The 17,235-nt window shown below is 42.2% G+C and overlaps 1 protein-coding gene across 3 annotated transcripts; it reads left to right on the forward strand.

Moving 5' to 3' along the window:
• The first annotated feature begins 291 nt into the window (after positions 1 to 291).
• On the forward strand, positions 292 to 8,289 carry apeh2 (acylaminoacyl-peptide hydrolase 2). Of its 3 annotated transcripts, none has more exons than XM_086105800.1 (21): positions 292 to 637; positions 1,566 to 1,701; positions 2,298 to 2,373; positions 2,453 to 2,528; positions 2,950 to 3,047; positions 3,121 to 3,255; positions 3,353 to 3,444; positions 3,539 to 3,576; positions 3,931 to 4,052; positions 4,171 to 4,231; positions 4,433 to 4,527; positions 5,253 to 5,304; positions 5,398 to 5,495; positions 5,631 to 5,763; positions 5,874 to 5,957; positions 6,077 to 6,157; positions 6,579 to 6,667; positions 6,732 to 6,925; positions 7,009 to 7,111; positions 7,326 to 7,432; positions 7,716 to 8,289. In XM_086105800.1, exons 1-21 carry the CDS (start codon positions 517 to 519, stop codon positions 7,813 to 7,815), a joined length of 2,091 nt encoding a protein of 696 aa, XP_085961926.1. In that variant the 5' UTR covers positions 292 to 516; the 3' UTR covers positions 7,816 to 8,289. The 3 variants fall into 3 exon arrangements, 2 of the variants coding, with proteins under 2 accessions (XP_085961926.1, XP_085961917.1); XR_015100267.1 differs by lacking the exon at positions 292 to 637 and adding an exon at positions 743 to 896 and having other exon boundaries at positions 7,268 to 7,432; positions 7,716 to 7,766; XM_086105791.1 differs by lacking the exon at positions 292 to 637 and adding an exon at positions 744 to 896.
• The last annotated feature ends 8,946 nt before the right edge of the window (positions 8,290 to 17,235 follow it).

A 17,235-nucleotide genomic window follows, 5' to 3' on the forward strand; every position in this document is an offset into this window, starting at 1 on the left:
AATCCCTCATCCCTCATACACTTCTGCTTAAACCGTGTCGCTCCAGTTTCAAGTATAATGTCGTGATTGACTGTATCAATGACTTTTTTTTTGTATATTATCATTTTTGTTGCAATCAATTAGTGATAACCAATCTTGATTCTATTCACGCCGGTAATGTTGATCTGTTTATCATTTACATTGAATCGAATCTAATGAACAGTCGAATAATTTACAGTTAGTCAATAATTTCTCTTCTCGCACCCCGTGGTGCATCTCTTCGTTCTGACACCCCTCAGAATGGACGAGGATGGTACAGTCCGCTCGTCAAGTAAACATGGAGCCGCTGGAATCAAGTGTCGATAGAAACGCCATTGGATAATGCGAATGGATTTTTGCCCTTTAATTCCTATAAGTCAACATAGTTGTACCGAGCCTGTCGACTATTTCTGTCTGCGGCCGCCCGATGTGTGCAAACGTGAAACATTGTTCAAGTTCTGTTGTTTCGTGTGACGTTTGTAGTCCCACCTGGAGTCCATGGAGGCCAGACAAGTTACGAGGGTGTACGGAGAAGTCAGTTCTCTCCCCACGCCGGTTTGTGCTGAAGTGCGCGAACAACAGCATGAAGAAGGCATTCGTTTCATCACGGTGAATGCAGGTACATTCACTCTATATTGCCACCTCATTACCTGGGCGTCCTCACCAGGGTATGACGGTACGGTACCGATTTTTCCGACGGACTGACAGTCTGAGGTTACGGACGGCATGCAATGAACTCGAATGGGCAGGGGCGAAAATTTGTGAAATAGGTCGCAACGCCTTTGACAATAAAGTTGCACTTGACTTGAACGAGGAACAAGAACGAATGCTCATAATGCTGTCTGCAAACGGAGAGGGCTGTGCTTTGCAACAACACGGTTCGTGTTACAGATTTGCTTTCACTCTTTTTACGGCTTTTTCAATCACTGCAGTGGTTGTTTTTCAAGAGTAATTTGTGAGTCAGGGGCAAAGTCTCCAAAATATCGGTGGCCAGGGTAATACACTCAAGCATGGGCACCAGTATTGACGCACACATGTACATTGCGCACATGTACATTCACGTCCTAGTAATAATACCCACTCCCCGAAACCGAGAAGTAATTTATCTGACCATCCACAGTCAGTGTTTTATATAATAAAATGCACATTCAGACACTTGCTGAACACACTCATAATATACGCAGGATCAAGTCTAGGTGAAAAGCAATGTTTTGTTGAGCTTAATTTACTAGATACTGCCATTTTATGATCCATTCTCTTGCTTTTGTATGTTATCTTATACCTGTAGTCTACTTTGCTCTTTTATTTAGACGTGTTCATGCTTGTATTATGAATGTGTTTGGTAAGCTCATGACAATGTGTATGTGCATTTTATTTCACGAAACCATGGCTATGGATGGTATGACAAACGATGACTTTTCATCATGGAGTTTACTTGTGTTTTTATTTTACAGAAAGTTTTCCCAGGAGGGTAGATGAAGCAACATTTTGTTCACTCTTCACTTCTGGTCAAACTGGCGCACTAATGGTCTGACATCCATTTTCAGGGTGGAGTCAGACTGATGCGGTGAGAGCATCCAGACTTTGTTACACGCAACAATGGACTCTGATCTCAGCCCCTGGAAACAAGCAGAACATCAAGACAGTCCTGCCGCCAGGACCATGTGTACCCCTGTCTGGAGAGTCAGTACACACACACACACACACACACACACACACACACACACACACACACACACACACACACACACACACACACACACACACACACACACACACACACACACTACTGTATTTGTTATATTGCATAGTAAATGTAAGAAGTCGGCAGTAAATGTTAAAAACAGCACTTAGTGTGCCATGTAGTCTTAATGTGGAGACTCACCTCACCTTTTTACATCAATGTTAAAAAAAATTTCGCTCACGTATGACTGGAGGAAAAAAGGGTGAAAAACCTTTCCACTTGACAGGGGCGGCAATTTTCTGCGGATACGCGGAAATCCGCCGTTTTATTTCTTAAATTGATCATTTTTGTGAATTGTCTAAATCCGTTGAGAAAATTTTAGGGGGGGTCAGGTACCTTATCGTCGAGTTTTCACGAGCTCTCCCTATCAGTCTTTCCATCTTCCGATTGTAAACAGCCCTGCGATTGAACGTGTATGATGTCTGACTTGTTGTGATTGGTCGCCCCGTCCAGGCCACGCCCCTTTCTGCTTTTTTCATCACTAGCCATTGCCATCCCTGACTTGAATGACGGATGTGGATCTGTTTCCTTGTAGGTTGCTTAGTGCTCTATCATCCATTGGTGGTTTGAGGGCTGTGGTCCGAGACACGGGTGGTCACCAGCTGCTGGAGGTGAGCAGGTCACATGGTCATCTTAGAACATTTTGTTCATCGAACCAGGAGTCCTTTAACACTGTTTGCAATTTTGTAGATTTGGGACCATCATGGCCTTAGGAAATGCCTCAACCTGACTGCCCTCAACAAACATGGCGGCGTGTACGACGATGGTGAGACAGATGCTAACTACTGTAGCTAGTTAGCTCTCTATCTGCAGTATCTCATAGCAGTTTATGGTATAATAATAGACATGTACTGTATATAGAACATAGCATCCATTCTGTCAACTCAAGTATGATTCCCTCTTCCCTTGATTTTTACTGTATTTGTGACTTGTCTTTCCACACAATCACTCTAGTGCACATGCTGATGAGAAGTAAAGAAAATGGATGGATATTTCTTGAAATAATTTCTAGACAGTAAATAAACCCTTTGGAATGGCAAAAGATTAATTCATGAATTATTCCAAATTTAAGTCAGCTCAAAGGGGAATTTGTGTTGAAAGAAAACCAGTTTGAAGTTAGTCCGGCGGCTTATTAGACTATCGTGGCAATGAAGCATCAAATGTGTTGTTTTTGTTGTCTGTCCTAGCTCAGTTTGGCGGACTGTCATGGTCAGAGTGTGAGAACAAGCTTCTCTACATAGCTGAGAAGATGAAAAACACAGATGAGGAGTCTTCATGGGGGAAGGTCTCTGACACACACACACACACAGATGTAAAAAGATGAACTATTTAATCCCATCTTGCATGTGTACAAATAGGACAGGAATGTATACTGTGAGGACTGGGGCGAGGCTCTAACCAACAAGTGTACTCCAGTCATTTGTGTGGTTAGCCTCCGCAGCGGATCATTGGATGTGTTGTCGGGAATCCCCGCCGACATCTCACCAGGACAGGTGAACACAGAGTTCTCTCTCCAGCAATCATGGCCTGCCTGTACTTGCTTTTTGTGTGTGTTGTGATTATATGTGTGTCTGTCTTTATCTCCTCTAGGCACGCTGGGCTCCAGGAAGCCAGTCGGTGTTTTTTATTGGTTGGTACCATGAACCCTTCAGATTGGGACTCAGATTTTGCTCCAATCGCAGGTTAGTGAGATGTTACATGTTAAGTTGTGTTTACCTTTAAAATGACCAATAAACCGAAGATATGTGCATCAGTTGAAGTTTTGAACCCTTGCAGGTCAGCTTTGTTCCAGCTCCACATGGATGGTCATTGTGGTGAGTCACTTAAGTCACCATTGAGTTCATGTATTGCGAAACAAATATCGACGGAACACTGCTCTTTCCAAATTTGGTCGAGGTCATAATCTTTCAAAATGTTGAAAATGACTTGCTCTCATTGACAATACAGTGTTAATGGCTCAACAAATGTTTTTTTTTTTTGGGGGGGGGGGGTTCCACTGAAAAGTGATGGTGTTGGAAGATGCAAGGATTCCGGCAAATGAGACATTTCAAACTGAATGAACCTTTTGATATTACCAAATTTGGACTTGTATGAGGAGTCTGATTTTTATAAAATACTGTACATAGTATAACCCTCCGATTCTCAAAAATGCACATCTTCCAAAACAGAACGCTTGACGGGGGAAAACCTTTCAGTGTCCTGTCCCAGGCTGAGTCCAGATGGGTCTACGCTGGTCTACCTACAGGGCCAGGTTTTTGGGCCGCACAGTCAGTGCCTCAGTTTGCAGCAGGTACTTTCATCACGTACTGCACATTTCTTTTGTAAATGTGTGTGCGCGCGCATGTGTGTGTGTGTGTGTCATACTGTATGTCCGTTCAAGTAGTTACCAGGTACTTGATCTTCCACAGTTGGACCTAAAGAGTAGGACAACGTCCACACTGTTGGATGTTGTCCATAGGCCTCAGAGTGGTATGTGGCTTTTTTGTTGTTGTTGTCTGTCCATTTTATAATATGTTGTCATATATGATTGTATATTCAGTGCCCTTGATGAATTGAATTCTTTCGCATTTTGGCCCTATGAGATTTCTCGGCAATCACATCAATTAGTCACTGTCTCATATTTACATGATAGTGTATCAAATACCTTTGGAAAATGTGCATTTGCTCCAGATGGCTTTGCTGGTGTGTATGAAGCCCTGCCCTTCAGCTGTTGGTCTGCAGATGGTCAGAGAGTTGTGTTCAGTAGCGCCTGTCAGAATCGCAAGGTGAAACATTATGTTTATGTTTGGACTGGGAGATGAGTCTTTTTTTTTTTTTTTGTCTTTAACTCTTGCTTATTTTCGGATTTTCCTCAGGAGCGTCGCATTGTCTATTCTTAGCTTCTGGTCAAGTCATCAAAACTCAGTTTACTCCCCGTGAGTTTTTCAACGATGTCCATGTTGAATAGTTAACTGGACCTTTTTTTAAAAATCAATTCTGCGCATATGAAAGCGGTCGCATCGGCATCCAGTCTCTGTGCCTATTTTCGATGGTGTGTTTTTGTTTTGCTGCGGTGCTCTTTCCACTTGGTTTTAGTTTTCTCTCTGTTCGACCCTCCCCGGACATGCAGTTTAGTTTGAAAGATCGCTAACAGTTTTCCAAATGAGAGGCAGTGTTCTTGCCTCAAGCTGTTTGTTCAAACATCATATAAGTGCGCCCCATAATTGTACTTTTGAACAGTTATCATTAAGACAAGTGCACTAGCTTAATGCTAGCAAGCAATTGATAAGACCACGGATGGGCTAACAGATATTAGCGTTATTATTGCTGTCATTTTAAACTATAAAACAACTATTACTTAAACACAAACAAACAGTAACACATACAAATAGAACATAGAACATTACTTAAAGGTACAACTTCTCTCTACCCAATGGAACTGCTTGAGTTTAAGATTTAGTGTCCTGACTGTCTACGTCTTCTTGACATCATCGTTCAACCCGTCTTTCAGGATCTCTTCGTGGTGGACAGAGGGTCAAAGAAAGTCTTCTCCCTCTCTCGTGGTAAAAGACTTTCGCCAAGGCTGAGTTTACACTACGTGTTTACGTGGCATCTCGTCTCACAATTCTTTTTTCCCCCCGTTGCGCTCATTTTAGGCCTGTCTGATGCTATATATGGCAGCTGGAAGCTACTGACCATCCAGAAAGACCTGATGGTCGTGTGTTGTTCCAGCCCTAACACCCCCCCAACCATGGTTAGGACATGCGCACACACTCGCATGTCCATATACGTTACACGTGCCACATCACGAGGTCCAATGAAGTTGCTTTCTCAAATCTGTGTGACTTTATGACTCTAACAATGCTCTGTTTTGCATGTGTTTGTGTAGCTGGTGGGTTTCCTCCCGTCAGTAGGTGAAGCTGTGACCTGGCACAAACTTCAGGAGCCCATCCAGACTTTTGACTTCCTGTGGACTGTTCTGGAAGTTGAACCTCTACCAGAAGAGGACAACCAAAATTATCGTGAGAACGACAAACACACGCAAAAGCAGCAACTTTAATTAATTATTATTATTATTTTTTAAGGGGGCGCTGCTTAAAGTTTAGTGCTTGTCCCAATCATGTGTCTTTAGCTGGATTAAAGTTTGGAGCAGTCCTTGTTCAACCATGTGTCCCTCTCCCCGGAGCCCAGACACCGCTTGTGGTCTTCATCCATGGTAGGTCTCATAGCGATTCATTGAACTTCACTAAGACTTTATTTTCTTGTTATTGATTTTGCTTGAAAGGCTGCCCCAAAAACTACTTCTGGTGGTTTAAGGCACAATGTCTCCCACAGGTGGGCCACACTCCCAGCTTGCCGCAGAGTGGAACACCACCACTGCTGGTCTTGTCTCTCTTGGCTTTGCGGTGCTCATGGGTGGGACACATCACGTCGATCATAGGAACATTTTTAGACTGTATATATATATTTTTGAAAAGATTAACTCAGTTTTTGTGTTCATGAGAATTATTTAATCTAATGGATTCTTCCCAGGATGCTTCATCAAATACTATTGAAATCTTCAAACGTCATTAACTCATTCAGTATCAGCCAATTCTGGACCAAGTCTGAAAAGACGTTTAAAAACGTCTTTGGGAGTGAATGAGTTAAAAGAACAAAACAAAACATCATGTGGCATCAATTTTGACCTGTTATCTGATATGCAGAGCCTGCCTGGTAGTTGTTCACTCTATTTTATTATATGAGCTGATAAATATTTGAAGCCTTGCTATTGTGTGTTCTCTGACTGCTCTTGTTTGTAAGAAAGATTCTTTAATGACATCTTCTTTATTCACAGTAAACTACCGCGGCTCGACAGGCTTTGGCCAGGACAGCATTCTCTCCCTCATTGGTCACATTGGAAGCCAAGATGTTCAAGATGTCCAGGTAAGCACCTATCTCCCTACCTACCGTATCTACCTACCGTATCTACTTGCCGTCTTTTTCCCAGAGGGCCGTGCTCGCTGCGTTGCACAGCCACACGACTCTCGACGCCGGTCGCTTGGCTGTAATCGGGGGTTCCCACGGCGGCTTCCTGTCTTGTCACCTGGTGGCTCAGTACCCAGAGTTCTACAGGGTGTGTGCAGCCAGGAACCCTGTCATCAACGCTGCCACTTTGCTGGGCACCAGCGACATCGTAGACTGGTGAGACTGGCTGCTTACTTTGGCTCCCCAACTTTCATCACTTGAACTGTTTCACCGTTCCCCCGCTCTCCGATCGCCCTCAGGCGTTACACCTGTGTGGGCTTACAGTACTCCTACAACCAGACACCTACTGCAGAAGCATTGGCTGCCATGTTGGAGAAGTCGCCTATCATGCATGCTGCACAGGTGAGATACACAAATATGTAATATAGAGAAACAATTTGTTGCCTGGTTAAACGTGGAGTCACCGCAACACCTCAACGCAAATGCCATGTGGGCTACAGTATAACTCTAACCCTGACCCCTTGTGTGTTTATTTTGTTGCTAAACAACGAGCTATAGTGGGCCAGATGACCGACGACAAGTTAAAAACGACAGAATGTGTGGTGATTTGATGTAGATCAAGGCTCCGGTGCTTTTGATGCTGGGAGGCAGAGACAGACGAGTGTCCCCTTATCAAGGTCTGGAGCTCTATAAAGTGCTCAAAAGTCGGGCGGCGCCTGTCAGGTACAACAATGAATGCATCACATGTTCCCACACCGCACACCATGTCAGCCATTATTGAATGTTCTTTCAAGGCTTTTTTTGTATCAAAGGACTGGAAGGGCCACTCTGAAAAGAAAGCTGTTATAATTTCATGGAAAATGGTCTATTGTATGGAAATGAGTAAAGATTAAAAAAAAAAAAGACAAACTCCTAATTTCACAAAAGAAGTCAGGATCTTAGTTATTTATGAAGTTATTTATGCTTTGATCTCCAGTGGCAATCATTGTTGTATTTGTCTTTGCAGGTTACTGTGGTTTGCAGACGATGGACACTCCCTGTCCAGAGTGGACACACAGGCCCAGTGTTTTATCAACGTAGCACTATGGCTGCACCAATACCTCTAAAAAGCAATCACGGTCATGATCATGTTCAGTGATGGGTGAAATGGCATTTTACACAAACAGTGTCACCAACTGCTTCTCTTTTTTCAGTACCTTATTCATGACCATATTGTTTGAACTATAAGTTGCACCAGTCAAAAAAAGTGCATCCTGAAAAGATATATCAGAGTCCGAACGCATTTCCGAACGCATCCACGATGAACGAATGGGGATTTTGGGCGCGAGGACAAGCTCTAATTTGAATATACACGATACAAGTGGCACCTGAGTAGGAGTCGTAGGCAGGACCAGCAGCCAAACCATGAAAAAAAAAGTGACTTATAGTCTAAAATATATGGAAATGACTTCGTCAGTCATGATAACGCTGTTCCCCTTCTTGCCATAATTTGTGCCAAGTTTAAATGAATTTATTGAAGAGGTTTTCATTGATTACGAAAAAATGTGAATGACTTTTCGAAATAAAGAATTTTACCTCTTCGTCTTCACCACCTTTTTTCAAGATCTCGTTTATGTACGCTCAAAGGTTTGCCCACCTCTGAGATATGTACTGTATTCATTTTTTTCGAATGCCACAGCAGTGTAGTTTCTACAACGTCCAGCAGAGGGCAACCTCTCGCTACCTTGCCAGTTTTCCCATCTCTGCAATCGCAAGCCATTCCTAAAGCATGCTGGAATCAAATGAAATGAGTTATTTAGGCAAGCGCGCATGAGAAGAAGTCTAAGTTCACGTGACAAACCAGAACCTTGATGGCGAGACCCCAGATTCAATTGATTAACTGTTTCCTGAGGTGGAAAGCGGTGACTCTCACCTGGTGGGCTGGCACCCGCAAGTGGGTCCCGGACAGGTAGCAAAAAAAGTAAAGCATAAAACCCCCAACTGTTATTATTAAGATCAAATCAACATTAAACAAATAGACGCTGCCTCTTTTTCTTTGAAGACTAAACTTTCAATGGATGCGTGACTTGCGATTGGCTACCCAGTCAGCAAAGGCACCTGGCCCGGATTCGGTATGAAGCTGGCACAGCTAGCCTTGAGTCGGCACTGGCATAATGCATGTGGGCCGAACACGGCCCAAGAGTGGCAAAGGAGGCACTGGCTTGACTCTGGCAACCCAGATGAGGGCCAGTTGTGGAGTGAAGTATTTGGGCCAGAAATCAATTTACAACTCCGGCCGTATATGGCCAGCCAGTATTGAGCCACCCTTAAATGCAGTTTCAGATTAATTTTTTCAACACACAGCCTTGTTTTACAATTGCACACCGATGCGGAATTCCATTCATCACACACTCACACACACACACTCACACACTCACACACACACACACACACACACACACGTGCGCGAGGTTAAATCAGGCCCGCAGGATAATTTAAAAATGAAAAAAAAATGCATAAAAGAGAATAATTTTAATAAGGTGCTATTCGTTGAGTATCCGCTAGGGGCACTGTTTTGACCAGAGAAGAAGACAACAGCAGCCTCAGTCACCGAGACAGACCCATGTCAGCAGACGATATCAATAGCACTCTCACATTTACACATTTAATAGCACTCTCCTTAGTTTGTAAGGTGTAGGCAGGGATTACATTTAGATTTTATATGCACGTGTAAAGGGTTTAAAACTTCCTTTCTTTGTAAATCTTGTTTAATCATAAAGTGCATGACTATATTTTTCAATACCAATTGTTAAAGTTTGTACAATCAATGGGATCAGTTGCAATGCATATATGTGAATGATAAAAGTAAATTGCACATTTGTTGAAAGAAATGTAAGGTGCTTCATGAAATGTTTTGTAAAAGATACGTTCATTAAATTTCAACATTTTCCAAATGTTCTTGTGCTTCTTTATACCAAAACAAAGGAAAGACATATTGTTTTGGTTGTTTATAGCAAAGTGGGTTATCATTTTAATGATCCGGCCCACTTGACATCTACCAAGGCCGTATGTGGCCCACCATGTGAAATGAGTTTGACACCAGTGATGGACAGTAAGGCGTTTTTAGCCGAAAAAACCAACCATGTACAGAAAGGTGTTTTTAGCCGAAAAAAACGACCATGTATAGTAAGGCGTTTTTAGCCGAAAAAAGCGACCATGTTTAGTAAGGAGTTTTAACCCAAAAAAACGACCATGTATAGTAAGGCATTTTTATACGAAAAAAACGACCATGTATAGTAGGCCGTTTTTTGACCCAAAAAAGACCATGTATAAGTAAGGCGTTTTTAGACGAAAAAAAACGACCATGTATAGTAAGGCGTTTTTAGACGAAAAAACCCACCATGTGTAGTAAGGCATTTTTAGACGAAAAAAACGGCAATGTATAGTAGGGCGTTTTTCGACCAAAAAAAAGACCATGTACTGTATAAGTAAGGCGTTTTTAGCCGAAAAAAAACGACCATGTATAGTAAGGTGTTTTGAGCAGAAAAAAACGACCACGTATAGAAAGGCGTTTTTAGCCGAAAAAAACTACCATGTATCTAGTAAGGCGTTTTCACCGAAAAAAAAACGACCATGTGTAGTAAGGCGTTTTTAGCCCAAAAAAACGACCATGAAGAGTAAGGTGTTTTTAGCCAAAAAAACTACCATGTATAGTAAGGCGTTTTTCGACGAAAAAAATGACCATGTAAAGAAAGGTGTTTTGAGACGAAAAAAACCCGACCATGTACAGTATAGTAAGGCGTTTTTCGACGAAAAAAAACGACCACGTATAGTAAGGTGTTTTTAGCCGGAAAAAATGACCCTGTATAGTAAGGCGTTTTTAGCTGAAAAAAATGACCATGTATAGTAAGGTATTTTAACTCGAAAAAAGAACACCATGTATAGGAAGGCGTTTTTAGCGGAAAAAAACGACCATGTATAGTAAGGCATTTTTAGCCGAAAAAAACGACCATGTATAGTAAGGTGTTTTTCGACGAAAAAAACGACCGTGTAAAGAGAGGTGTTTTGAGCCGAAAAAAACGACCATGTATAGTAAGGTGTTTTTAGCTGAAAAAAACGACCATGTAGAGTAAGGCGTTTTTAGCCCAAAAAAATGACCACGTATAGTAAGGTGTTTTTAGCCGAAAAAAACGACCACGCATAGTCAGGTGTTTTTAGCCGAAAAAAAAGCCCATGTCTCGTAAGCCGTTTTTAGACGAAAAAAAACGATCATGTATAGTAAGGCGTTTTTAGCCGAAAAAACGACCATGTATATAGTAAGGGGTTTTTAGATGAAAAAAACCGACCATATGTAGTAAGGCGTTTTTAGACGAAAAAACCCCCGACCATGTATAGTCAGACGTTTTCAGCCGAAAAAAAGGACCATAAATAGTAAGGCGTTTTTAGCCGAAAAAAAGGACCATGAATAGTAAGGCGTTTTTAGCCGAAAAAAACCGACCATGTATAGTAAGGCGTTTTTAGCCGAAAAAAAACGACCATGTTTAGTCAGGCATTTTAACTTGAAAAAAACCCGACCATGTGTAGTAAGGCGTTTTTAGCCGAAAAAAACGACCATGTATCGTAAGGCATTTTAACCCGAAAAAAACGACCATGTATAGTAAGGCGTTTTTAGCCGAAAAAAAGGACCATGAATAGTAAGGTGTTTTTAGCTGAAAAAAAACGACCATGTATAGTAAGGCGTTTTTAGCCGAAAAAAACGACCATATGTAGTAAGGCGTTTTTAGCCGAAAAAACCCCGGACCATGTATAGTCAGGCGTTTTTAGCCGAAAAAAAGGACCATAAATTGTAAGGCGTTTTTAGCCGAAAAAAACCCGACCATTTTTAGTAAGGCATTTTAACTCGAAAAAAACCGACCATGTATAGTATGGCGTTTTTAGCCGAAAAAAAGCGACCACGTATAGTAAGGTGTTTTGAGACGAAAAAAAATGACCATGAACAGTAAGGCGTTTTAACAAAAAAAAAAACTACCATGTATAGTAAGGTGTTTTTAGCCGAAAAAAAACCCGACCATGCAGAGTAAGGCGCTTTTAGCCGAAAAAAACCAACCATGTATAGTAAGGCGTTTTTAGACCAAAAAAAACGACCATGTATAGTAAGGCGTTTTGAGCCGAAAAAAAGCGACCATGTTTAGTAAGGCATTTTAACTCGAAAAAAACGACCATGTGTAGTAAGGCCTTTTTAGCCGAAAAAAACGCCTTAGTAATAAGGCATTTGCTTTTCATTCAAATGAACAGGTTCAGTGTCAGGCTTCCGCAGAGCTTGCTGATGAGTTGATCATTTGAATCAGGTGTGTTGCAACAGGGAGACTTGGAAAACATGCAGGACAGTGGCCCTCCAGGACCTGAGTTTGACACCTATGCTATACATGGTCGTTTTTTTCCGGCCAAAAACGCATTACTATACATGGTCGTTTTTTCCGTCTAAAAACGGCTTACTATACAGTACATGGTCTTTTTTTTCCGGCTAAAAGCGCCTTACTATACGTGGTCGTTTTTTTCAGCTAAAAACATCTTACTATCCGTGGTCCTTTTTTTTCGGCTCAAAACGCCTTACTATACATGGTCGTTTTTTTTCAGCTAAAAACGCCTTACTATACATGGTCGTTTTTTTGGGCTAAAAACGCCTTACTATATATGGTTGTTTTTTTGGGCTCAAAACGCCTTACTATACATGGTCGGTTTTTTTCAGCTGATACGCCTTACTATACATGGACGTTTTTTTCGGCTAAAAACACCTTACTATTCATGGTCTTTTTTTTTCGTTGAAAACCGCCTTACTACACATGGTCGTTTTTTTCGGCTAAAAACGCCTTACTATATATGGTCGGCTTTTTTCGGCTAAAAACGGCTCATCGTTCACGTACCTCTCGTTTGCGACCCACACATCACTTGTGAAAATGTAGGAAATTGAACAGTCAGAGGTGCTGCCAAAAAGAACCCTTTCTGCACTGAAATACAATGAAATTAATTTTGATTCCGTTTGCTGCAATACAAACCGGATACTTCATACTTGACCATAAAGTTAATTTAAAACTTAGTACCTCAATTCAAAAACAAAATCTGACGTTGAAAAAAAACGTTTTTTTGTATTTGTAAGACTGAATATGAAAATAAACAGAATTTAATTTTCAGTGAGGATCAAATACAGTTTCAAAGTAAAAAAAGTCTATTGTTTCAAATTCAGATTGTACAATTCAGATTCAGTTATTCAACATGATTCAGAGTAAAATATACAAATCCATCCATTATCCGAGCCACTGACCTTCAATTCACGTAATTCAAATTCAGTATAAACTGAGTTCAGCCAATCAGCCAATAACAAATTCAGTATAAAGTTATTCACGTTTAGTTTTTAGTGGCAAATATTCCGCCCCACAGCGTCACGCCTAGATTAGTTTTGGTTGTAAAGTGTCCTAGAGTTTCTTGAAAGATGCTTATAAATGAAATGTATTATTATTATTGTTATTATAAGAAATTTCAGGGGTTATTTTTACTGACCATTCATTGTTCATGACATGTACCAATGTTTGTTTTCCTAACACACTGTTCATTCTTGTTTTCTTACAGCTATTACAGCTGCTGTGAGACCTAACAGCCTAACAGCTTGGGCCTCAGACCAGGAAATTGATGTCACAATCAAAAGATGGCTACATCTGGCTACTGATCGGGGTGGTGACAGAAAGGAGAGCATGAGAAGAAAACAGGACATGGAGAGCGCAACAATTTGATGGACAGAAGAATATCGTTCAAGAGTAAGCTGCATCCCAATTTGGACTTTGTGTTCACTGTTAAATAAAGAAAAGTGCATTTTTCCAGTGTGTGTGGAGTTATATGTGAGGTTCACAAATTATGACAATAAACATATTTTTATAACAGTCGTTTTGGAGACTTTTTAAAAAAAAAATGTGGGTCAAATATGGCTCATTAAAGATGGGGCTTAGTTGAGGTTGAATTCAGGCTGATATCAGGAACCTGTTCTGGCCCAGCGTCGGGCCGGAGTAGGGCCAGATATGGTTTTACAATGTGGCTCAGATCTGGGCCGAATGCGGCCCACATCATGGATGCCAGACGTGGGCCACTGCAGGACCGTCATTCATTGAGGTATGTGGGCCGAGTGTACTGCCGTGTCTGCCCCAGAGCTGGGCCAGACCAATTTTGCTGACTGGGTAGTGACCAGTCCAGGGTGAACCTCGCCTCTTTCCCCCATGTCGACAGGGAGAAGCTCCATTTACCTTGCCCCTAATGAGCACTGTCGAAAATAAGTACCGTAAGTGGATGGGGAAACAAGGGTTGCTTGTCGGGTCGAACAATGCGGTCACGACTCTTGATTGGGGCCTTGAGCAATTCCCTTCAGCTTTCCATTCTTGGAGCTTCCTTTACTGGAAACAAGAGAAGTTGTCAGCAGCACAATGAAATCTGTCTTCCAGACATTCACTTTCGGGCACACCGGCCGTGCTACCGACGCGGCGTTATGTGGCCTCGTCTGCAGCTGCGGCCTTATGAGGTCACCGTCACGTGGGTGTGGGTGATGTCACCGTTTTGGGAGACGGGTAGGACGGGCGGGATGGAGACTGACGCAGAAGTCCGAGGAAAGGAGAAGTGACTCAAGGGTGATTGGACAGAGGGAGACGTTCAGCAAATCCTTTCTGCGGTATTCGGCTGTGTGGGTCGAGGAGCTGAGGCGAAGCATTGTTCCGAACCCGAGACGAGGCGCACGCTGGTGCTTACTCTCGCCGCACGTAGGAGGCGGACAAAGGCAGGAAAGACCGCATGTGTGATTTTGGACATAAGGGGACAAAGGACCTCTTGGTGTCGGATTGTTTCTGCAGCTTCCTGTCTGTAAGTGGCTGCAGAGGAAGACAAGTAGAGAACAAAAAGTAGTTCATATAACAGACCGTAGAGGTGACAAGGTTTCAATTGTTCGAATAACATTGTGAGGGAAAACTTTTTTCGCTTTTCATGGGAAGTTTTAGGTTTGACCATGAATCGTGGCCATTTTGCAGTCAGGTCAAGGGAGGCAGTAACCGCACCGCGCGCTTCACCGACTCAAAATACTAGGAGACATACAGTACGTGTGTAGCTGTGATTTTAAATTTTTTTTATTATTGACTGGATTGAAGTCATCATTAGAATGCTGTTTTGTTGCATGCAAATGGAATAAGCTTGCACTAGAACTGAGCGTAACAATCTGGGTAACTTGTTCTTTTCATGCTTCAGAATTCTTGAGATGACATCATGCAATGTTACGGCGTCACTTTCAAATGCATATATGTATTGTGCAAGTATTTGTCAAATTAAACCCCCAAAATGAAAATGTATAAGAGCAAATGATGTGCGAGACAAGAAGCAAAGACATTTTTTAAAATCAGCACAAAAACTATGTTTCGGGACACATAATGCTATCTCTAATTAAAATTTTCCATTGACCACTGTAATTATTCCCATTATTTCTGTCCAACAATCCAATGTCGTCGTGGCCACGGCATCCTCACATAATTTCCAAGTGGACCAAAATTTGCTTGGGTGCTACCTTAGGAAAGAAAATCCACACATTGGAGATGAAAGTGAAAGCAAAATCATCACAGTATATGCAAGATGATTTCAACTTGCACTCCAATATTTCCGCCACATGCCCATTACCAAGTCCCGGAAGCATTTAAACGCTCATTTCTTGCACAGCCAATATAAAAAGCAGTATTCACATGGCGGCTAAATCAAATTGTCAACCACAAAGTTTTAACATCTGGAACTTTCCAAGACTTCCTTCCACCTTCCAAGCACTTTTTCTTGAGCACACGAGTGTGTTTAAGAAAAAAATTACGTTTGAATAGGATTTGGGGCCACGGGAAGTACAGTCTATCAGAATCTGGTAAATTTAATGTCAAGCTTTACTGCCATGGTGTTTTTCCATGATCCCCTTGATACCCTCTTCCTGCCCCCGAGCATCGTTTCGTTGCAACGATAAGCTTTATTTGGTCTGTACGCAGCGCATTGATGGGCCTGCACACAGACTGGGTGGTTGCGGTGGGGGGGGGGGGTGTAACTTGCGCTATTGTATCATCTCCCTTTTGTGACTTTTGGTGGAAGTTTGGACAGTGCGATCTCTGCTCAGGAAGGGACAGGGAGGTACTTTTTGTTCCGAGTCACTTTGTTCTTGGATTCACTCTTGGTTCTGAATTTGGAAAAGGGAGACGTTGTCATTCTCTCGGTGCAGTGATTCTTAACCAGTGCAGGCCGAGAGATCATCACAACTAATCCATCTTCAATCCATCTTTGCCAGTGACCTACAGTGAGAGGCAGAACAATTAAATAGTCTTCCACTAGATGGCAGAAAATACATGTAACCCGTGTATCCACGTTAGCATTTTTACAACAGAATAAGTCATGTCACACACAAGCTCAAGAGATAAATTTGTGAATAAATTGAGACAAGATCATCAGTATTTCAGTGTGTGTACTTTTTCTGTCATTTTTGTTCATTACGGCATATATTATGCTATAAAGCACTTACGACAAACGGTCTGGGTTTTGTCAAGTGTGCAATTTCCATCTGTGTTGTCAACCTCCTCCCAAAGGGTGAAGCATGACGTTCGAAATGTGGAAATCTTGTGCTGCCTTGACCGGAATCTCCTGCCTTCAGAATAATTATGCAACTCGAAAATGAACCAAACCTTTCCAGTGAAACGACAACGGAATGGCTTCAGAAACAAAAGGATTCATACTCTGGATCGGCACAATCCAAATCTTCCAATCCATTTGAAATATAGCAGAACTGAAGGAATTAGTTCACACTCGAGGTCACTCTCACCTCTTCTCTGTCCGAGTTGTGCAAGGAGGAGTTGCCAAAAATCCCCAGAAAGCAAAAGCAAGAGACTGGCTGCGAAAGGAGGTGTCACAAGAGAGGGTGGCACGGTGTCGACTGGTTAGCATATCCGCCTTACAGTGCAGAGGTGCAGTGTACGATTCTGGCTACGGCCTTCTTGTGTGGAGTTTGCGTGACTACGTGGATTTTCTCCGTGTACTCCGGCTTTCCTCCCACTCTCCAAAAACATACATGGCAGGTTAATTGAACACTCTAAATTGTTCCCAGGTGTGACTGTGGGTGTGAACGGTTGTTTGTCTATGTGTGTCCTGTGATTGGCTGGCAACCAGTTCAGGGTGTACCCCGCCTAGTGCCTGAGAAAAACTGTGAGAGGCTCCAGCACGTCTGCGACCCATGAAGGATAATCTGCTCTGATAATGGGTGGAATTTTTCTCTTTTTTGAGAGGTGGCACAGCTGAGCGGGAACGCCACGAGGGCACACCCTAGTGGCCAGTTTTGTCTTGTCACATTTATGAGGTTCAGTGTTCAAATCTCGGTACAGCCTGTGTGGAGTATCTCCTTGAACCGCCTGAAACTAGTCCTCCACTTCCATTTTGTGTCAGTAGGAAACCAAACAAGCTGAGGAGTTTTGCTGCTTTATCATTCTTTGGTCGCAATTTCGTGC

This window comes from Hippocampus guttulatus, chromosome 1 (assembly GCF_054856545.1).
Source record: "Hippocampus guttulatus isolate MCC_2025c chromosome 1, RoL_Hgut_1.0, whole genome shotgun sequence".
Taxonomy (NCBI): domain Eukaryota; kingdom Metazoa; phylum Chordata; class Actinopteri; order Syngnathiformes; family Syngnathidae; genus Hippocampus; species Hippocampus guttulatus.

Excerpts from the sequence above, each read along its gene's own strand:
- apeh2 (XM_086105800.1), top strand. The coding sequence starts at position 517 with ATGGAGGCCAGACAAGTTACGAGGGTGTACGGAGAAGTCAGTTCTCTC. Across the intron at positions 3,048-3,120 it reads AGGAGTCTTCATGGGGGAAG|GACAGGAATGTATACTGTGA; the intron begins GTCTCTGACACA and ends GTGTACAAATAG. Across the intron at positions 3,577-3,930 it reads CCACATGGATGGTCATTGTG|AACGCTTGACGGGGGAAAAC; the intron begins GTGAGTCACTTA and ends CTTCCAAAACAG.